General features: G+C 37.7%; 2 protein-coding genes across 4 annotated transcripts in view; both read left to right on the top strand.

The window, feature by feature from the left end:
• Nucleotides 1-14,603, top strand: part of LZIC (leucine zipper and CTNNBIP1 domain containing) — a 33,074-nt gene extending 18,471 nt beyond the window's left edge. Inside the window, exon 8 of the mRNA XM_082329000.1 lies at nucleotides 14,558-14,603. The gene's annotated coding sequence lies outside the window, so the exon portion shown is untranslated. The remainder of the gene's footprint in view (nucleotides 1-14,557) is intronic.
• CTNNBIP1 (catenin beta interacting protein 1) overlaps nucleotides 14,559-23,067 on the top strand; it is a 46,440-nt gene continuing 37,931 nt past the window's right edge. For all 3 annotated transcript variants that reach the window (XR_014230043.1, XR_014230044.1, XM_082329001.1), the window contains exons 1-3: nucleotides 14,559-14,648; nucleotides 17,606-17,727; nucleotides 18,220-18,310. Coding sequence is in view for 1 of the 3 variants with exons in the window: in XM_082329001.1 (XP_082185127.1) it covers nucleotides 17,632-17,727; nucleotides 18,220-18,310 (187 nt within the window). In the remaining 2 variants the exon portion in view is untranslated. The remainder of the gene's footprint in view (nucleotides 14,649-17,605; nucleotides 17,728-18,219; nucleotides 18,311-23,067) is intronic.

The following is a 23,067-nucleotide window of genomic DNA, read 5'->3' as shown; positions in this document are numbered from 1 at the left end:
AATGGCGGGCTATAAAGGACAAATATATGATTTAAGGCATCTGCAACAATGGTGGATGTCTGTCCATCTGTAGCCCCTGTATTTCATAGTACTCCTGTATATCAAATGAATAGTGCAAGAACAGAAAAGATACACAGCATGGCCATGTAACCCTTTGGGGAGGATAATTGAAGGAAAGAAGGTCTAGAAAGAGGAAGCAGCTTGTACTTCAGTTTTGTTAGCAGAATTAACATTAACATACTGGAATTTCCATGTTCCTTCCCTTTGCCTGTTTGCAGTTGTGTATTGGAGCTCTGTGCATCGCACAAGCGGTGTAGGTGTGTGGGGAAAGAGGGCTATTTGCTCACGATACGAATTGAAGCTTCTGTCGTCTTACGAGAATTGGTTAATACTCATACATTTCACTAGATATATAATAATGTTAAGTATTAGGGCTGCACAGAAAGCAAGTTCTGAATCCCTGTTTTATGGGAAATCCGTAGTTGTATCAGTCTGCTCTCTTCCATCCTCTGCCATTTCCCTCTTTCCCCCATCCAGGGTTTTAGAGTACTTAACCTTGCAGGAGGAGAGAGAGGTTTCCAAAACAATTTGTGTTATTTTCTAAACAAAACCAAAAGTGAACTGAAACAAAACCTATATTTTGTAATTGCAAACATTGACTGTGATATACATCTACTGCTAAAAATTAAAAATCATTCTGCAGTTGCATACAGGCAAATAAAGCTAACATCTGAATGGGTTTGATACGGTAAAACTAATGTTAAAAGTTGATGCTTTGCCTAGGAAACAACCTGTGTGAAATCGATCTATTTATATTAGTTTAATATGAGTTTTTTCCTCCAGAATGTTTGTCATCTGTAACCAATATAAACGTTTATGATTTTCTGTAAGTATTTCAATTCATAAGTTTGTTGTTGACTACAAAGCATCCCTCCTGAGCATCTGACCTAGTTTTAAGTGTCAAAAATGCACCCAAGTGCTGTGCGTACAGAGAGGCAATAGGCTTTTGGAGGCTGCTGCTGAATATGCTTGGGGAAACTTTCAGTAGAGTTTTTTTCCAAAAAAGAAGGATTGGGTATCTTCAGAAATATTTCTATACATGCGGAGGCAAAGCTGTATTTCTTTCTATTGCAAGCTGTCATCAGATTGGATTTCCTGCTGAAATGCAACAAGGACAGTAGCAGCTGTTATAGCTATACCACACCATCGTGTACATAATGCAGAAGCAATTGAACCTGATATTAATATTTTTAATTGGAAAAAATTGTAATCCTAATAAATAGGCCAAATGTTTATATTCTGGGAGTTAGCATAAGTGTTATAGCTAGAAAGTGGTTGTAATTCAGTTTTCAGATAGTGAGACTAAATTACTTTTTTCTGCTATGTTTCCAAATATGTTAATAGTCATGATGGTAAAGCTGGTCGATCATGTTCTTTATTTAAACTATCAACATGGTGCTTCTGGAGCAGTATAGTGGGATATTCAGCTGAAAATAAACCTTGATTTGTAATAAGAAAGATGTCAAAAAATCATAGTGTCTAGTAGTTTTAATTGAGCCCTCTTTTAAAAAGCACTTGGTCTGGTATGTTTTTCCAATAGACTAGATGAAATCTGTCGTATCTTGTAAGATTCTCTCTGAAAGTATACGTGTATAAGTATTTTTTCTTTGGTCTTCTGTGTTAAACCACATAACCAGAAACCATAAATAATTTGTATTCATAATGCCTTTTAAAAAATTTCTAATCTGTGATGCAGAGAGTTATTTTAAAAGAGAGAGAGAGAGAGGGCTTTTCTTGTTCAGTTTGAGAGTTTTGATTTGCTGGAAAAGTAATAGTATCCATTAATCTAATTCCAGTAAAGCTCTTGCACGTATACAGGTATGTGAATAGTCCCAGATGATGTTTGTTTTGATGCTGATGTACACCAAAGATGTAAGTTACTGGAATGAAAACATTTTGTCACCTACTCCGCATCTTGAGAAATGTTGGTAGTCTAACGGTCCTGCTTCTGAGTACATGGGAGAAATGATACCTAAATAGGCTTTAAATGTAGTAAAAACCTGTTGCCAACCAACTTAATTTCATTTAGAAAAAAAAAACAAAACGCTTTGTTTACTGTTGTTGATGCTGTTGTATCTCTGAGAATGGGTGAGACTTACAGTTCTTTTTCCCTTTAAAGAGCCGTGGCCTGTCCGTGAACTGCGATTGGCATAAGAAAGCAGATAGACCAGAATGAGCAAAACTACGGAGTGTTAATAGGTGAGAAGAAACCAAAGATCAGAAAAATAACTGAAAAACGTTAGTTAGTAATTGAATAAGGAGAACGCTCTTCTGACTCTGGGGTTTATGTTCAGACTCAGTGTTGGGGAAGCATTATGTTAGAAATGCTCAAAAAAATGAGGAAAGTTAATGTCTTGTTTCTGCTCGCTGCTGGTGATTTGACAGAATGTTACAGTGCTTGTGTATGGTTTAAATGGCAGTTTGAATTTAGGGAGTGTGATCATACTTGCTGCTTTTCAATAAGTATTTTCAAGGTTTTACAGAATATCAAATCTGCTAAGCCTATTTTTCTTTTTTAAGAAATAGTATAGATATAATTATTAATGTTATTTTGAAAACAAACAAACAAACAAAAAAAAACCCCACAGCCTAAAAATGTCATCTGGAGAATAAAGTGCCATGAAAAAACCCCAAAAATTTCAACTTCTTGCATTATTGGAATTTCTGTGACTGACTAAATTAGCTACTGATTGGGGAACAGAAACGGAGCCAGTAGATTTGTACAACCATTATATGTGACTCAGGATGTTCTGTTTTATTTCCTACAGATGTGTAGACTAGGAATTTATTTGATTTTTCAGAAGGTCCATTTTCTCTGTGTTAGGAGAGTAACTAACAAATGTGGAAGCAACTTAAGTAATCAACACCACTTAGGACCATGACCAAGCTCTGAAACTTTCTGACTCAGTTTATCCTTCTATAAAATTAGTTGACTGCTTCACAGGAATGTTAAGATGTTTAATTAAAGTGTAATTGTTTTGCCTCTGAACTCATCCAGGTCCTGATTCAATGCACATTGAAGACAGTGAGGAGCTTTTAATTAATTTCATTGAGCTTTAAATAAGTATACCTGTACGCACACCCAGGTACATTTAAAGGAAATGTGACCTAAATTTTTGCAGCAGAGTTTCTGTAAAGGAGCAGCGTAAATACTCAAACGGTTTAAGGTAAACTACTGATGGAAGGCTTTTTGTAGAAATGAGAAGGGGATAGTGCAACTGCGGTGATGTCTGGTGCCTGTTGCCATACTAATGTAATTTTAATAGAGTTTCCTAACTTTGAGTGTGCTGGATCTTATATGGAAAACTGAAAATTTCATTGTGTCCTGGCAACTTGCTCAGTTGGTCAGGGGAGGCAATATCAGACTTCAAGATAAACACAGTTGACTGAATGTTTATGCAAAACTGATCAGCAATAACACACTTAAAATATAATTAACTTTAAGAGTTGATGCCAAATTGAGAAAAATAGGAGCATTCACATCTGCTTAGCTGCTCTTTTTCAGGAATGTGTGTAGATGCCAAATAATACTCATTGGTTTATGTGGAATTCATGAAAGGTTTTGCTTAACTTCCAGAGGTCAGAAACGTCAGGCTTTTTAAACAGAACTTTTATCACTGAAAATTTGGTCAGCAGCTACAGGGGACTCGGCAAAAGAAACCTTTCACAATTCACATAAAACTGCAGCAGTTTTCTTAATGTTTCACTGTCGTGATTCTTAGTTCACTAGCTCTTACAAGGTGTTTTAAACCTTAAACAGAATTCTGTATGCATAATAGCATGTGTGAGGAAATACAGTTTGGGCACCTTGTTTTTAATATATCCATTTCATTGTTCTTTTCTTGGTAGCTGCAATTTTTGACATAACTGCTATAAGCTCCTTCCTTTTGTTGAGAAACTAAATATAATAAAGATGTACTGTAATTGTACTAACGGTTTGGGAAGTGCAGAAATCTGTCTGCAACTTCAGTAATTCTCTTTCCCCGTTCTGCCCTAAATTGGTGGTTGTTGCATGCAATCCTGCTCTTGGAAACTTTCTGAAGTGGTCTGGAATCTTAAAGTAGTTTTAACTTGTAGAAGGATCAGCCTTGTCTTGAGCGTTATTGCTAATGGTCTCCGGGCTAACGTGTTTTATTATTATTGGTATATATTGGAGTTTGATGAATCAAAATACGTATTGTTGCATATGCATGATGCCCTCATTCTTAGGGAAGTGATTGCCATTTATCCTGTAAATGCCCTGAATTTTACATACATAGGAGATCTTGAAACAATCAGTTTTACGTATTTATGTTCATTAGTGTTGATCTCTGAATAAATCAAACTTGCCACACAATTCCACATACGGTTTTCCATGTAGCTCAGCTTGGTTGCCTTTAACATATGTGCATTCTCAGTCTTGCCTGTGATTCCTGCAGTTTTCATTGTACTCTGAAATTAATTGGTCCCAGCACTGATTGGGACTTGATATAACCCTTAAAAAACCCTCGTAGTCAGTAGTTTTATTTCTCTCCAGCCCGTGTGTGTGTGTTTGTACAGTAGTGCTAAAGGGAGATTTCTGCTGTCAAACTAATGACCTCATACAGGTTTCTTTCACAGTTCAGGGCTAATATAATTAAGGTAGCATTCAAAATTGTGGCTAGGGAGGAAGGAAATTGCATCCCTTTTCCTGAGAAATAGGAAGTCTCTTGAAGGCAAGATTTCCTTCCTTGTAATCCCACTCTACCAAAAAATATGGAAAGGAAAATGTCTGTGGTAAAATTGGTGTGTAATTAGGAATTTGTTTTAAACTTGTGAACATTAAAAGTCCTCTCTTAAAATTGACAAGGATTTTTTTTCCTTCCTCCTCTCTCCATCAGATATCTTTGCAGCATGGTCTTGTATCGTGACCTAAAGAAGGTAACAAAAATCCTTTTCTTGTGCTTTTTGTTTTTAGTAAGTCCTTCAGAGAAGAAAGGAACTGGCATACTTTTGCACATATGATTAAAACGGCTATTTAGACCAGTTTATGGAACGCTATCGAGGAAAATTCTCAAGGAGTAGTATTTTATGAAGGTCCTAGGAGCAAGGCTCTCTTGCCCATATTATCCGAGAATATTAATAATGCTAACAGATCACTGAGGAGGCAAAGGTTTCATGTTGTGGTTAGTGCAAAAAAGATGATCAAGGAATATATTCATATTAGACAAATAGCCATTAATTCTTAGTTCAACTTTCAGCAAGGGTTATTAAGAAAATACCTCTTTAAATGGTTTAAAAAATTAAACCATACATTGATTGAAAACTGAAACCACTTCTTTGCTTTTTTGGTTATGCAGAGCATCCCTGGGGAAAGCAGCACAGATTTCTCCCTGTCCCCCACCCCCAAAAGAGGCAAGAGAAGTAGGTGTCATAACGGGTGTATTTATCACATTTTACAGCAAATTTTATTGATGTATGAGGCCAGAACAGTATTTCATGTTGTTGTCCAATGGTTAGGCAATTTTGGTAGTCAAGAATTATTAATCTAAGAGTCTCTGGTCCTAACACTGTACTTTGATACAGTATTGCAAAATATTAAAACACTAAGTAGTCACCACCCTAATAACAGCTCACATTTTAATTGCTTTTAAAAAATCTAGTTAGCCATAATCCCTCTACTGTAAAAGATCTGTAGGCATGTTCAGTGTAAAATGTATATGATCTGGCATTAATGATGTTCAGATGTCAGTATAAATTACAGGGCAGCATAGGTCACGTTTTAAATTGAAAGCTATCTCTAATATGCTAGGCATCTGTAGAAAGATACTATGTTGATGAGTACCAAAGTAATGCCTATAAATATAATGGTGCTTCAGTGAGTGGAACAGTGGAGAGAAATCCTTCCAGTAGGCATTACTCACGATGTCTGCCATTTCTGGTTAAATATAACAATGCAGTGTGCTTAAGCTGCTGAGAAGTTGGTCACTAGACCACAGGCAGTTCAACTCCAAATACGGTACTTCTGGGTTTTGGGGGCTTTTACTGCATGCTTGTAAATGGAAATTAAATGTTATTGTTATTTTAACTGCTTACAGATACCTACTGGAATGTTGCCTATTCTGATTTTAGACTGTTCTGTAATGGCTGAGGATTGGTTAATAGTGTCACTTGCCTTTTTGTTACAAGTTGACTGAAACATCCAGTTTTTGCACTAGGCGTAGTTTAATTTCAAAGCAGTTTAATTTCCAAGGTCTGAATACAAATACAGTATTAATGAAATTATTTGGTTGGAAACATACCAAATACTGAAGTGCTGCTCCATTAGCACTGCTGGTGATTCTGAATGTGTGCTTGTTCATGCGTATTTCTGTTCCCTGTTCCATTTCAAGCCCCTCGAGAATTACTGAAGGAGGCAGAAAAAACATCCTACACCTTGGGCGTATACACATACTTGCATCAATTTTGACATTGTACGCTGTTGTGTAGGCATGGTAGGCTTATTTTAGGTTCATTATGAAGACTGAACCAATTTCTTGCTTCTACAGTCAACTAATTCTTTATCAGTGTTTATGCTCCATGAGTGTAGGGTGTTTATGTACCATGTATTATTTTTTAGCCTGTTGAGTTTAGTTTCTGTAATGCAAGTGGCAGTCTTCAGTAAAACCCAGTTTTAATGCTAATGATCTGTAAGTCTTCGGAGGATGGCGAGTCCAGCGTTACCACTTCTTGCAGAGCTTCTTTGAAAACGTGACTTTGGTCATAAAGCTGATTGACATGACAAGAAAATGAAGTGACCACAATTAATGGTCTCGATCTTCCTTGTGCATGTTTGTGTATTGGCCTTGGTTCAGTTTCTGCAGTGATCATAGAACAGACGTGCTGCAGGAGGCTCTGTCATTGGTGTCAATAATTAATAGTCCAAAGGTATGATACTTCATAGGTGGAGGTGTTATATGGGTACATATTTGTACAATGTGTGTAGCATGCCTACCATATAAAATGGGATAGATATATTGAAAATAACTTGTGGATTCTTGTAAGCAGTTGATAAAAATTTTACCTATTATTGGTGCTCCGTTTTTGCACTGATTTATGATTCAAGTTAAAAGCAAACTATGAAAATAAAGCTAATTTCTTAATAACAAGAAAAGGCATCTCAAGTTTGTTATGTCTATGTGCTGGAAACTTCATTTTCTGGTTCTGAAAAGATAGAATATTTACAAAGAGATCCATAGAAAGCATTGCCGTACAGTCTTGTTTTGATGATGGATGCGTTACACTTTTTTTACAGCAGTAATTCTTTTGTGCGGGATACCTGGTAGTTAAAATCATTGGCTATCTATGATTAGTGCCTAATTTCCTGTCTAGAAGATTCGTAGCTTTGTTATAAATAGGGGAAGAGGTGCGTGAGCCTCTGTGACAGATGCTAATGATTAGGACAGGAGCAGCACGCATCGGTCCAGCTGTTGAAGACCATCTTGAGTAAAGTATTATAATCTTCTTTTGGAATTGTTTCTTTGACTGGGGTAGAATTTGTGTATAACCTGCTGTAGCTAAGTGTTGTTACTCTTTTTGAAGAATTTTTGACAAATTCATCTTTGAAGTGTGAATACCTTTGTGAAAGTCTTTTTTTAAGGTCTTGTTGCTGTCACTATGTTTAATTTCAGAGGCTTAAAGTTGACTGACATGAACTACCTAAAATCCTGTGCTGCCTCTTTTAACTGTGTGAGACATGAGAGATGTCTTCTCTTTGGGAGATTGCTGCTGTGGTAACGCAAAAAAAAAAAAAAAAATCTGGTTTGTGTGTGCCTGAAGGTCAGGAGGCGAGCATTAATTTCATAAAAATGGTGATTATAATGGTAGGATTTTTTTTTTTACAGTTAGCTTGAACAATGATGTAAGAACTGTTTTACTATATTGGGAAGCTTTTTTGAATGCACTTCATTACTACTTTTGAAGTCCTTTTTGAAGCTCTGAAAGGTGATCCAGCACTGGAAAAAAAACACTGCTTGTTTTTGTAGATTTTTTTTTTTTTATGTCTAAATGGCAGTGTTTTGGGCTGTTCCCTGTCCCTCTTCAAGAGGGAGGACTGTACTGTTTTGTTAAAAATTTACATCTAACATTTAAGAGATGCGAACTTACCACTGGCATTCCAGCTGTAAATTGACCAAAATCTGACAGTGGGGTTCAGATTCTAAAGTCAGCTAAAAGATAATACTGAACATAGAAACGAAGAAAAAAAAAAATTAAATATTTCAACTCCTACTGTTCACCTATGAATAGGTAGCTGTTATGAATTCTTCATTGTCGTATTCCTCTGGAGATGGGAATTAATCCAGTCTCCAGCTGCCTGTGACTGAAGGTCATGAGTCAGACTGAATTAGAGGAAAATTTGTAGCAGGATTTTGCAGACTCTGGTTCCTGACTTCAGGTTTCAGGCTCCAGCTTGGAAGGTTTTTAGGGCTCTAGCTGTTCTCTGTAAAATGTCATTTGAAAATTAACAAAGCTTAAAGGTGCAGCATCCCCTTGCGCTTACAAGCTTCCCAGTATGACCATGTTTTAACCACTGAAGTACTCAATAGCAGAACAGTGGAGGCTAATAGCTTAACCTTGGATAATGATATCATAGAGTTAAAGGGACCTCTTCACGCTGGCTGTTAACTCAATTTGTGTAGCGCAAAGGAAACCTGCAGCGGTTGGTTTTATTCACCATAACTCCTTATCTGAGCTTTTATAATCCTCTCCCATTAATTGAGGTTTTTAGCTGCCTTGAACAGAACCAGCCAGATTCAAGAAAAAAAAATTGTAGCTGAGCTAACTCCTGTTGGATTTCTTTTGTCTATAACTGGAAATGATAGAAGATATTAAAGAGGTCGTCAGCTGTGACTTGCATTTTAAAGAGCTTGCCAGATGGCTGCTCTAAGTACCCTAAATTATTAAGACCGAATATGTAAAATATTACATTTACTGACAGCTTACTGCCTTTTTTTTTTTTTCTTCCTTAATTTAGGCTGTGCAGATCCCTCAGTTTCACTTTGTTTTTTCCCATACCAGTAAAATGTGGATGTTAGGAATTTCAGCATTACAGAGGACTACAGTGTTGGGAGGAATATGGAATTTAAAGGAACAAAAGCTCATGTTGCTTTCTCATTGCATTAAATAAGCATGTCTTTAAAATTAAATGGGATGCTTAAGTAGTTTGCCTTATGCAAAATTTACGAACATACCACTTTTTAGTGTGTCTTTTTTGTGTTGGGATGTGAAGTTTTTTGGTTTGCTTTGGTTTTTTTGTTTTTGGTTGTGGTTTTTTTTTTTTTTTTTAAAGGGATGATGGGAAGAGGAGTCAGAGTAATTCAGAAGTTCTTTATTATGAACCCATCTGTGGCATGGTCCAGCAGAGAAGCCCTTTGAGGTTTTGAATTCACAAGACTCGAGGCAGAAGTGAGGCAGATATAGTTACGAATCTGTAATTTTCACTTGCTGTGTGTTGGAATCCTCCTCTACTGAAAGCATTCAGTCAAAACGGTTCTTGCCAGTGAGCTTGAGTTTCCTTAGGAGCTGTTCCCATCTGTTTGTAAAACAGACTAGTTAAACCAAGTTTGAGTACAGATTTCTCCTCTCTATGTTTTTTTTAAAGTGAAAACACAGTAGCTGGTGTTCTAAATCTAGTTAGGAAAAAAAAAAGCCGGGGGAGCTAACCACAAAGGCAGTATTTTTTTCATTATGTACTGTTGTGTTCCAGGGTCAGTAATTGAAGAGAAAGCTGGTACAGTCTTGTAGTTTGTTTTTGGGAAGGATTATATTGTATTTTTATTATAAACTTTTCAGGACAAGTAACAATGTGGAGAGGTAGGGAAGCATCTCCTAATGCTAGTGGAAAAGTTAAAAATACTTAATCCCCTTCTACTTTGGTAACATACTTGTAAAGTAGCCCAGCTGGTTTTCGGTGTAGACATACCAGCATCTTCTGGTTCCAAAACCATGTCCAGTTTACTCTCATCTCTAACTTACTGCCTTGCTGGAAAGCGTAACTTCAATCCGTAGGGTTTTGCGTGAAGATGACATGTACGCTTTCTTTTGCCAGGGGGACAGGATTGCACATACGCTTTCCACAGCCAAAGAGAGCGGTTTGGTAGGCAGACAAACAGGGATCAGAACGGGGATGTCAGGCGTGCTTGACTCTGCCCAGTCCACGTGTTGGGCCTTGCAAAGCAGAAGGCATTCCTGTGATCCTCACCCAGCCCTTCTGCCGGCAGCCTGGGGAGCGAAGTGCTGTAGAACAGGCCAGCTTTTCCATTTGTTTACTGACCAACCTCTTTTACTGCTTGGGAAAGGGGGGGAATGTTTTTAAACTCAAATTTATCGCTTTGGCAAAGCTGGGCTGGCAGTTTTGGCTGTAATATACAGATCTTTCTCATTTGTTATTCTGTCTTGTGAATCATATTAAAAATAAATGAAAACTAAATTTCATTCCCTGTGCCTACCAAATGAGGGAAAATTAGGTGACCCAATTATGTCCATTTGCAATGTGTTGGATGCAGCAGGACAAGCTTGTAGGATTTAGTCTTTTAACACAGTTTAGTGAAGAATGTAATCATTTCAGACTAAAACTACAGCTTTTGAAATGCACAGGTTAGTCTCTTTCATGAGAAAGGAATTGAATAATGGCATTGGAGAGTAGAACTGTGCTTAGCTGCAAAATAGATAAGGTATTGGCAGCCCAAACTTTCCTGTTGGCTTTGCACATCTGCCTCACCCTTACCTGGAGAGACCGGTTCCAGACTTGATAGAACAGTGCATTCGGTATGGCTTCATCAGCCTTTGGCATCTCTTCATTTAGTGCAGGTAATTCAGGATACGATTACCAGAAATTCAGCTGAGACCCCAGGATTTCTTTGCTTAGGCCAGTAAGTATCCGTGAACGCATAACTGGGCTTCTGAATAGTTTTGGCTATTCGTTCTTTTGAATAAACAGCTTTTCAGTTGACTTCTGTTAATGCTGTGGCGTTTCCTTCAGTCCAATACACAGCAGTTCTTGTTTTTCTATCTCCTTGTCTGGCTTTTTGTGCTGAAAATACAGATTGAAATGTTATCTTTCAGGGAATGTTTCTCTTATGCAATATAACACATCTGGCAAGAATAGGTAAATAAATTAATTCTGTGTTTTAACTATAAACACTAGGATTCATTAGTGCTGTTGATAAAAGTTTGATTATGATGTATGGGATGTGCAAAATTTGTTTTTATCTTTGCTGATTCAACTGCCATCATCCTGCATTTGGCATGTTGCATCCTGATGCTGGTTCAGTTTCCTTATGCTGTTGTAATTCAGTGATATGTACTTTAAAAACACGTTTTTCAATTAGCATGCCTTACATTTTAGCTTAAAAACTCATTTAACCTAGCAATTTTGGAGGAACAGGATGATCTCTTAAGTGATAGAACCTAAAGCTAAAGACTTTGACCTTTTTCCATCTCCCATATGGACACCTCTGAACTTGTAAACATTAGTTCATTGCTTTTAAGTTCTTCTGTATGTTAAAAAAATACTCTGTAGCAATCTCTGACCCAAGTGAAAACCATTGTAAGGAGGTAGAATTATTTAGGACAGGTAAGGATGGATTGAAACTGGAGTCTTTGTGCTTAGACTAGTTTTCATTTCATTTCCGTGGTAAAGGACCATGGTTTTTATCTGTTCTTAAATCCTGGCTGGGAAAGTAAGCCCATTGGGGCAAGAAGAAGTTTGATTGTAAGTTTGAGAAATGGTTTTATATTCTTGTAGTCCAGTGACACCTGAGTTGTAAAGTGTTTGGTTATTTTTTTTCCCCTCATACTCGTGGGAGTCCATGGTATGAATTAAACTTTGACAGAACCTCGTGACCAGGAGAAAATCAAAATCTTGCTTTCCATGGTAGAATTGCTAATTGGTGTGATGACCCCAAGAGCTGTTTGTAGTACCTGTGTAAGCGTCGAGAGGCTGGTGTGAGGGTAAAGTGCTACAGAGCTCCCCGAGTCCTGCGGACTAAATGAAGCAGTCACCCCTTGTTTAGGCAGAGACAAAAAATTGGAACCGAGCATAGGCAAAATAAACAACGTTCTGACCTTGCGGGAACAGAAGGTGGAAGAGGTGAGCAAAGAACCAGAATTCGGGGCTGGTAATTGCAACTGAGGCGAAGCATTATCTGACCTGAAAAACGCCTCGGGGATGGGTCTTTGTGTAGCACACAGGTCTATTGGGACTCAAGATGGCGAGCAGAACTCGTGTTAGTACTGATTCAGCTGTTCCTCAGCTGTCTTGCTAAACTCTTTCTCATATTTTGCACTTCTTCCCTCCCACCCCCAAAATACAGTTGCAAAATATTTTTAGATCTTATTTCTTAGGGTTCATTAGAGATGAATGTGGAAATGTTGATGCGTGATTGAAAATGTTGGAAGTCTGAGCTGCTGTTTAGAATAGGTAGGAACAAGTTGGTAGGAGAACCTTTGTGTGGCTTTGGACTGGTCGCCAGGCTTTTTAGTCTTATTTTATTCTCAGACTTTTAAGAAAAAGTAACGAAACCTGATTTTTTAATTTTTTTTTTTATTTACTCCAGTCATTTTTGGAGCCTTTAGCAGTAAAGGTGCTTGTTATTCAGAGGATGTACCCTATGGTTTAGCAGAGAAGTTCTCAAGTTCTGGTGTGCAAGCTTGCTGTTCCACCCGTGCGCTTGCCGTGACAGTGGTGAGGTGAGCTCAGCTGGGGGCAGCCACGTGGGTCGGGCAAAGACAGCAAGTTTTGAGTGCTGCTGCTGGCTTACAAGACTTTTGCTTGGAAGTGAAACTGTCTATGATAAAAGCCTTCTGGCTGGTCATGAAAATGGCCTGTGGAGACTGTTTGGGTTCTTGGCTGAATTCTTCTGAATTTATAGGGTTAGGAAAACATTTGATCTTTCTGTTTTCATTTGCATTTGGTGTTAAATATAACAAATGCATAGATTACTATTATTTGCAATTTGGGGTGTGCGTGGGGAATTTTAATGGTAACTATAAATATGCTGTTACTGTCAGTAGGACAGAAGTGCATCTCAAAGTGGTTGCTTCCCATGCTCTAATCCTTTCCTTTAAGAAGGAGTTCACACAGTTGTGTGGTGAGTATATGTACACTGGTGGTGGTGGGGGGTGTCTTTGAAGTCCATAGAAATGAGAAGAGCAATTAGTTACTGCAAACGGTCCTGTTGTCAGTGCTGTAGATAATCTTTCTTGGGATTGCATTGCATATTTAGAGGGCAAGAACAGTGGAACTAATTAGTGAGGTAGGGCTTAAATAATCCTTTCAGAGCAGGCAATTTCTCTCCTCTGGAGAGGTGAAATGATTCTTTTAAGCCATTGATAAAGCTCAGCTGCTTCCAGCACTTGATAGTAAGAGATGCTGTAAAGAACCTATGAGTGAAGCTAGCAGGTATTTTGGATTCAGCATTTCTCTGATGAACCTGGTGCACAGAACAGTTGAGTAGCTCTAGCTACTCCTGTCTTGTTTCTCTCCTAGTAATGACATCTGCATGGGGTGGTGAACAGCCGTGAAAGAAATTGAATTAGTCTAGGTCTGCCTTCGCTAGTTGACCACATACACAAAAAAAAAGAAGAGTATGTTTGGTAAATTTAAGCTGGACTTTATTAACAAATGGCGCAGGTATGCATGTCTTCCCTGATCAGAAACTCTTTATTAAAAGTACAGCAACTTTTGCCATTAATTACATGATTCTAGCTGCGATGCTGTCCTGAGTGGCAGGCACTTGCTATTTCATTGCATGTTACAGAGGGCTTGAACTGTCACTTCATTTGTGAGATTGACCTGCTTCTCTTAGAGGCTAATGTGATGGATAGGATGAGTTATAAATTCTTGCTATGCCCTGATACCCAGTGTCAGTTGTAAGATATGTTCAGAAATGTGTCATGAGTCTTAAAAAAAAAAAAAGTCTATAACTGTTAGCTGTTGGTTACTGAACAGTGAGGTTGGTCTGAAAAATTCTGCGCAAAGGGTTTTCCAGGCCAGCTTTCAAGTGCCAGTCTTCGTAATTGCTATATTCAGATAACATATGCACAGTTGAAAACAGTAATTTTGGTCAAAATCAGCATGCTTTACATTTCTCCCTAGTTTTCCTCAACTCTTTGGGAAGTGATGCCTTTTTTTTTTTTTTTTTTTTAAACTAGAAGAAATTACATGTCACGACGTTTATTGGTTTTTCCAGAGAGTTGGGTTTTATGCTGAAAGCTTCTTAAAGAATGCAAAGCTTGAATGCATTCCATTCTCAAGTGACTGGGAATGTCATTGGTATGGTTAGGGTGTAAATCCTGCAGATGAAGAACAGCTTGACCTTTAAAAAACTTACTCTTTAAAAATAAAAAGGGTCTACAAACTCCAGACAAGCCTACAGTTTTATGAATTTTGGCTAGACCGTGTTCTAAAGCAGAGTGATTCAAAGCATATTGAATGAAGGGTCTTTCTGGTTTTCAGCTTTGTATATTTCTGTAATGCTTTGCTCGTTTGTTTTCACAGGGCAGTTTCCTCGTACATTTTTTTCCAGCTCCAATCATTAATCAGGACTGAGCACGTGGGTTATCTGATCTTCTGTGGTTTTTAGAAGCAGGTACGTTGGCAGGGAAATCTCTGATGTTTTATTGGTTGGGGATGGGGGACAATGACTTCATCTATGTGCCAGAAAGAATTGTAGGGTTAGGGAAATACTGCTTAAGTAACGTTTCATTATGTATAGCATATTAATGTAGCTTTCTTGAGAAAGGGAAGTTAAGTACTTCGATAAGATTTTTTCAGTGCTTCATTTGTAAAGATGGATTGTGCTGTCTTCTGGGCATAGACTAGCTTTGTAAGCGGTTTTAGAAATTCACTGGTGTAATATATGCTGGGTAGTATTGTCATCCTGAACCGTGTCTTACAAAAGCTTTATGTAATAGGAACAGAGAGATGTTAAAGGTTTTTCATGCTGGGGGTCTCAGTACTGTCTTAAGACTTTTGTCTTTCTGCTTTGATGTCGACAATTAGGAAAAGCTGTAGTGGCTGAGGCTATCACTCCAAATAACTGTGCAGTGTATCAAAAGCAAAGCGCTGTTGCTCTGTAATCTTAATTTAACCTCTTTATACATATATTTTGATAGCTTTTGAGCCATACTGAAAGCTTTTTCCCCCATGTTGCTTACTAACTTTGTGAAGCATTCGCTGAATGGGCAGGCTTTAGTATTTTTTCCTTACTGTTAAATAGGTAGTTTCATGATAAATCCATCTTGGCTAAAGTTTACTTTAAAAGAACCAGGTTTAGATAGGAATTTCCATCACCCCTTCTTAAAGTTTGAAAAATTAATAAACAACTGGAAGATTATTATGATGGAAAACAATGAATAGGATGTATAGGTTTATATATATAAACATGTATAGACCTGCATAGACTACAAATCTCTTGTAATATCTGATGTGTAGAGGAATGCTGAAATGTGGTCTTCCGAGCTGGCACGGGGGCAGCCCTGGCATTTGCTTGGTGCTTGTATATGGTGCCACCTATTGATAGATGTCACATATAATTTGTTCCATTTTTAAACAATACATGTGTTACCACATTTCAGGTTTTTGCTGTTGTGCTTTTTCTTTTCTAAACTGGTTTCTTTGGCTATTAGTACAGCACCCTCCCTCTTCAAGTAACAATATTAAAAAAAAAAAAAGGGGAGGAGGGGAGAGAAACGTACGTATTAGTATATTATTAAGAATTAGTCACAACCTTTCAGACTTACTTAGGATCTTGATAAACGTTTATTGTTTTATCAGTCTCTGGATATGCGTAACTTAATGTCTTTTGCTCACTGTCTTATTTTGTTCATTGTCTTACTATTGACATCACTTGTTAGCACTCAGTAAATTGCACTGTGGAATATATGCTTAATAATATAATCCAATCTACTTATTTGAGTTGACAATACACAAAAATATGGGATCATTTTATTCTCCCTTCAGAAGGCAGCTTGCTGATTATAGCAAAAAAATATGATCGCCTTGCACATCTACAGGCTGCAAGTTTCCAAGCAGAACCATCTATAGCAAATCAGCATAATGCAAATCTTCCCACTGGAAACTTCGTCAAGTGGGACTGGTGATATAGCTTTCTCCACTTTTTACTAGTGTTATCTTCATGCGAAGTAATGTGGGTGGTAAAGCCTATCCCAGCAGCTGCTACTTAAGTTTGCATTTCTTCTGACTCACTCAGGAGGGCCTATGTGTAATTTTAAACTGTTTCCACACCCAGATTACTTTCCCTCAAAAGTAATAATGAAAATAAAGTGAGGGGAGAGGTCGGTAATGACACAGGAAAACATTACATGGAAAACTGTGTTTGAACCTGCTGTGATACAGTCTTCACTAAGCATGCCTCATGTGTAGTGTATTTCCTTGGTTACTCAGGTTCAGGAAAGCAGATTTATAGCTTAGCATAGGACCAGACCCAGTTCTGTGAAGGAAAACTGATAGGAGAACTGTTCTGGAGCCACTTCTCCGAGCTGCGCGTGGTGGGAGAGTGGCTGGCTTACAGCTCCAGCCACGGATTCCTGAGCAGGGGTTACGTTTCTCCAACACACGGTACTTCTAAGAGGTTAATTTAGTTTGTCACGCTGCTGTACTAGTGTATTATTTGAAGCACCGTTATTTTCTAAATTTGAAGTTAATGTTTTTGCTATTGTTGACTTAATAAACATGCTCCAAGATAATTTTTAATAGCAGCTGAGGAGTATGCCTGAACTTTTTTTTTTTTTTTTTGTCTTGGTAAACACCCTATTGTGGAACTTAAATAATTACCAGATACTTGGACAACAAAGTATGATCATGCTCTGCACTATAGTATTTAGATAGCATAGTCTGTTTATTCCATAATGTAATTATTTTTTAATTAAAATGGAAAAGCAAAACTTCAGCTTTAAATGCTATGAGGAAGGATGATAAACTCTACTCCTTCCCGGCTCCTCTTAGCTCTTCTTTCTCTCCAAAGCCATTTAATAAGTTTTATTAACTTTTACAAAAGTGCAGTGGCCTTTTTTTATATGATATAAAAAGGAAAAAAGAAAAAAGAGAGAGGAGAAAGACTTCAGAGTTTAGATTTCATCCAGCTTTTGTTCAGCCATTGCAGGCTTGACGTCTGTGCATTCTGCATCCTGTTTTCATACTGATTGTGCTTATTTATGAGGGGAAAAAAAACCAAAACCACAGACTCTTCTGTCAGGGTGATTCTTTCATCTAGCTGTTAGAATTCTTTTTCTACTCATGCTGTAATGTAACAACAGATAATGAGCTAGTAGGGATGTGAACATCAGCCTCTTTGAATGTTTGAGTTGCATATGTAAGGCCCAATTTAGCTGTTCAAATTTTTAAGGATTTCTCTGATGAAGCATGTGATTACTCTCCCAGGCTATTAGGTTGTCTGAAAAATGGGTGGTGAAAATAGGCCCACTGGTGAAAAATAGGTAGTTTGGAAATTAAACTTTTCCTATTATTCCTATTATACTCTATTACCTATTTTCCTTTGGTTTTTTTCTGATCTTCTATCTTCAGGAAATCCAGGAGCTGGCAGGAGGGGAATGAACCGTGAGGGCGTCCCCGGAAAGAGTCCGGAGGAGATGTATATTCAGCAGAAAGTGAGAGTCCTACTCATGCTGAGGAAGATGGGATCAAATGTAAGATGCACTGTCATAGCCCATATTTTGTGGCTTTCCAGACAATTTTGTAGTAACTGAGATAGTGCTTACTGAGATGGGCAGGTGGTGGTCTGGTTTTATCACTGAATTGTTTCAGCTGTCATTGATTTAACCATTATCTGCAGTTAAACACAATTGATTTTTGCTTAAATATTATGAGGCTTGCAATGCCTGAAATGAAATCTGAGCATCTGATCATTTCTCTATATACAGTAAAGTTTTTCATTATTGGGAAAATGGCAAAATAAAGCAACTATTTTAAGGCGACTTTGAATCTCTCCGTGAATGCATGAGGTACCATTTTGCTGCTGCGTCCTTGCTGATGGTATAGTTTTCACAAATAACAGTTGATCAAACTTTTGAAGAGTAGAATAGAGGCAACTGTGATGTTTCTCATTGGGAAGTGGGAGATAATATCTTCAGTCTTTCTTCATTTTCCTTTTTGCTGACTGACTCTTTGTACATTTCCAGCTGACTGCTAGTGAAGAGGAGTTCTTGCGCACATATGCAGGTGTAGTGAATAGCCAACTTAGCCAGCTTCCTCAACACTCAATTGATCAGGGTGAGTACTGGGTTTGTTTGCCTTATGTTTATTTCATCTGTGAGAACAGTCTCAGGAAATACCAAATTTAGGTTCCTGTATTTCTGTAATAATATGCCACCTACTTAAACCCATCCTGCAATCTGGGATACGCAAGTCATTGCCTGGTGTTATCTTTGGAAGAGAACTAGAGTGTACTGTTCAACGGGTGGTTTTATTTTAACAGGTAAAGTCAGTCTTGGCTATACCTAAGATTCATTAGGATGAAGAGCATTGTTAAACATCTTATTCTCCATGATGACTCAAAACATTGATGACCAAAGTCCTGTGAACTAAATGCATGTATATAGCTTCCTACTCTATGTAATACATTAAATAGAAATAAATTTTAACCTGATTGATTTTTTGCTATAGGTGAAGTTAAATTCAGGTATGCGTAAGTCTCTCTAGTTCTGAGTGTGTCTTACTGTATGCAGTATGGATCGATCCTCTGCATAAGATGATTCATCTAAATTTTTATATTTATTCTTAAACTGGACATCTGTACTTAAAAAGCAACAAGACTGGGGGTGGCAAGCACTTTCTTTGTACGCTTCAAACTGGGAGTTTTATAACGAAATAAAACGTAAAGTAGATGCAGGTTTCTAAGGTACAAAATCAATTTGTTATGCATATGATAATTTAGTTACTATGACTCTAGTTGCTTGATAACACTTTCTCACAAAATAAAATGGAATCATCTAACAACATCTTTTGTTTTCCATATTTCCGTGAATGCGAAGTGAAGTGCAATGTTGTTATTTCAGCAGAGTAAGAGGGAAGGTTTAGCTATAGGAGGAATTTGTTTCCCATTGCATTTCTTTAATTTGCACAGCATAATTAATTAATTCCCAGGCAGGGGTAGTAGACATGAAATAAGTTTAAAAATCTGCTTTGGTTTGTTTAGATTCCCATTAAGGGGATGAAGTACGTGCTGCTTTTGTGAATTCTTTGTGGAAGTCTTGGTAAACAATTGTGTGGCTCTACTCTGAATCTACTACTCTCTTCTGAACCTGAATGTTTCTTTCTGAATTTTTTTTTTCTCCCCTTCATAGGCCTCGTGCCAGATCACATTCATAATAGAGAATTTGGTATTGAAGGAAAATTGTAAGACTTGTGTGCCAGAAAGAACTGAGTTGAGCAGAAATTTAATATAGATCTAAGACATTTAGAAAACCATTAGAAACACAACCTGCACAAACTTGCTCTTCAGTTTTAAGCCTGTGTGTTCATTCCTCGCATAGCTGGGGGATTGATGGAGATAGATATACTTGTATATTTTGGCTCAGAATTCTTAAACTTTTCTGCCAGTCTAAAGTGAAAATTTGCTGTTTTCTCTTCCAAAACTGAGGTAGACATATTTAGTTAAGAAAGACTGTCTTAGTTGCAGTTAGCATTTTTCAGCGTTATCCCTAAAGTAGTTACACTTCTCACGGTGAAAAATATATGCTGAATTACCTGCGCTTTGGCAAAGAAATGATAATAAAAACAGAAGTCCAGCGGGGACACACAGATACTTTGTACAGCTGTGTTCCTGCACAGCTTGATCTAACTTCCTGGTCTAAACTGTCTGGTTTTATTATCTGTAAAATTATATTTTCTCACTTTGCAGAGGGCTTTGGAGACTCAAAAAATTGAATTTTGACATAACTTTTAAATGTAATCAAAAGAGAGGCCAACAGTTACTTAGCCTGCTTCTAGACTCACTAATCATGCAATACAGGAAATGTAAGAGCTTCATACATTGTTCAAAAAGTTGCCGTTGACCCATGTTTGAACAGATGCAAACTGATTTCTCTCTCATCATTTTCTTAAAGTCCTTGAAGATGCTTAAAACTTTGTCCACAGGAAAGTAAAGTCCTCCCTGTTGATGCTTGCTTTTATCTAATCTGAGACACTGCTGTCTTTCCGGGGAGATTTGACCCCACAATCTACCTTCGATCCTCCCATATTATTATTAAGCTGGTGGTCTGACCATTAAGATTTTTCTTGCTAGGGGAAAAAAGAATAAAGAAGGAAAATAGTTAAATATTTAGAGAAGTGGGAAAGGATGTTGGTTCTTTTCATATTCACATATGCCATCTCTCCAAATTAAGTAGTGAAGAAGCATGAAGAACAAATGAAAATGAGGAAGCCTAGCCAAATACTTTTTCCTTTGGAGGAAGATGAAGCTATAGTATGCTGCATAGACATAAGCAACTATAATTTATTGCTGAGGACTTTGATTTCCTTAGAAATCTCTCCAGACTTCTAACAGTCAGTTAAGCTAGCGTTGCTCTTTCCTCTTCGGTGTGGTGGCTCACGCAGCAGCAGTCGTTGCCGTCTGTCTGTACCTTTTGCTGTATCCTGGTGCTGGTGAAACAGGAAGGGTCGATTATGAAAGTATTGGAAATAGAGAATACAAATTCATATGCCATCCCAATTTGCCATCTTAAGGGAGATTCCATCTCCACTAGATGGCATTATCTTGTGCTGAAAAACCCTGTCCCAACTCCACACACAGAGGTGCTTAAATGTTCTGTGTTCTTCAAGATTGCTTAAAGGAGTTTTCTTCCCTCCTTTTCTGCTGTTTTCATTGAATCTCCTCTGGAGGATTTTTTTGTTTTCCTTTATGCAACTTGCCTTACACAACAACTAAAAGGTGTGTTATTTAAGGAGTAACTTACAAAGAGTTAGTGGATTTCACAGTCTTTTCTTCCAGTAGTAGGACAGACCGCTCCAGCCTAACTTGTCCCAGGCCTATCTTTAGAGTCATTTTCCTCCAGCAGGCACGCAAAAGACAGAAAGCTGATTTCATACCTCCATTTCGTTCCAAAAAAGGGAATGACATTCTTGGCCTTAGCACTCTAAAAGCTTTGTTACAGACCTGCAGATTTTTGCATGTCACTTAAAAATGCTGTAGTCTGGCTCCAGAATTACAGGAAGGTAGTTCCGTTTCTTTTTTTGAGAAGAGTATTGAGGATGGATGGACTAGAATTTTGTAAGTGTATCACGATCTCTATTACAATTTTTATGCTTTTCTTTGTTGTGCCTCCATGAAATGCTGTCTTAGAACAGCTGGCCGGTGGCCTCATGGCAATTACCTGAGGCAGGACTGCTGAGCTTATCAGGGTATGGTGCTCCCTGCTATGGTTTCTGATAAAGATCTGTCAGCTGCTTTGTGGAGTCTGTTTGACCACAGGGAGTCACTGCAACCTATGTGTCCAATATACATTTGCAGCAATGTGACAGTGCATTGAAGAAAGAAGTTTACACTTGTCCCTGCTGAATTCAAGTGCTTGTGCCATAAACCTTCCGTGAGCTGCTATTAATAACAATATCTCTGACATTTAAAGTTCCTCCATGATACTCTGCTTACTGTCTTAGAGTTCAGCCATACAAGTTCATTGATAATTTTGATCAAGAAGCATCTTAGAATACCTCTGAAATTTTTAAGCAAGCCTGAAGTCTAGGACTCCCCTTCAGCTTGTGCTTATTTTTATAGGAAACGGAGAAATTAAACTCTATCTTTTTATTTCAGACATACGAAATCACTGTGGTTTAGGGTGGTTTACAGATCTCCTTTTACATTTGGAACACCTTCACTCTTGCAGCATCTACATTGTACGCTGTTGAAGTGAATCTTGTTTTCCTGACAGGAAGCTCAAAGTTATTCTGATTGCGTTACTGAATATCTTTGTATAAATCAGGTAATAATGACATATGTCCAGGGCTCTCTAATGTGCTGTAGCAGATATCACATTGAAACTAGTGCAAATCTTTCTAATACGTGTTCTAAACTCTTTACATTCATAGCTGCAACATATATTAGAGCAACAGATCTGTGAAGGGATCTTGAATGACCAGAACATGTACTTCAGTCTTAAAATAGTCGTCGGTTTTTTGTTGAGTGTTTGTTGTTTTTTTTTTTTTTTTTAAATTCCAGCTCTATTTGCCCTTTCTTTTCAGTGTATTTCAGAATCTCAGGACGTGCTTAGTCCCTCAGGGTGTTGACTTTGATGCATGTCCCTAGAGGTGCTGTTTCCCTAACACAAGCTACAGTCCACCAAGAGCAAGGAACGTTTAGGCAATTCGGATGTCTGGATTCTGTTCGTAGCTTGATATTGTAGCTATTTTTATTAATACTTTGGCCTGTTCACCCATTCTCTTCTTCAGCTGATCCGGACAGTTGTGTTGCATCCATGACAGTTACGAGGCTTATCTGATGTATTAAAAACACTTTATTATCCATTGAAAGGTAAACTGCTAGCAGAGGGGATGAGATCTCAGTAACTCAGGAAAGCCTGAACAACAGTTACAAAACTCTAAGCTGAAGTATTTAATACTTAAATTTAGTATTAATTAAGAGACTAAACATTAATGTCATGCTCATGTTTTTTTATAACCTTTTTTTTTTTCGGTCATTGCTGTAATGTTGTTAACACCTATACGAAAGTGCAAAATACACGGCATTTTTCTTTACTCAAGGAGCTTTTTAGCTGACATCTGTGGGTTGTTTGTTGTTTTGTTTTTATGGCTCCAAGAATAACTGAGGAACCCAAAGGCACCTCTGTTCAACCAGTGTATATGCTAGAGAGTGGATGTAATCATGAGCTGTTTTGAGATATTAACATATTAGTCCTCTTCCCTGCATTGCAGCAAGAACTAACGCAGCTCAGACTCATTAGATTTCTTGAGCTTGAAATGATGAAATTAAGGCTTTCTCACATATTTTTAATACAAGCTAAATGCCTCTCAGG

This window comes from Platalea leucorodia, assembly GCF_965183815.1.
Source record: "Platalea leucorodia genome assembly, chromosome: 17".
NCBI lineage: Eukaryota > Metazoa > Chordata > Aves > Pelecaniformes > Threskiornithidae > Platalea > Platalea leucorodia.
This window is presented reverse-complemented; position numbering and strand designations above follow the sequence as displayed.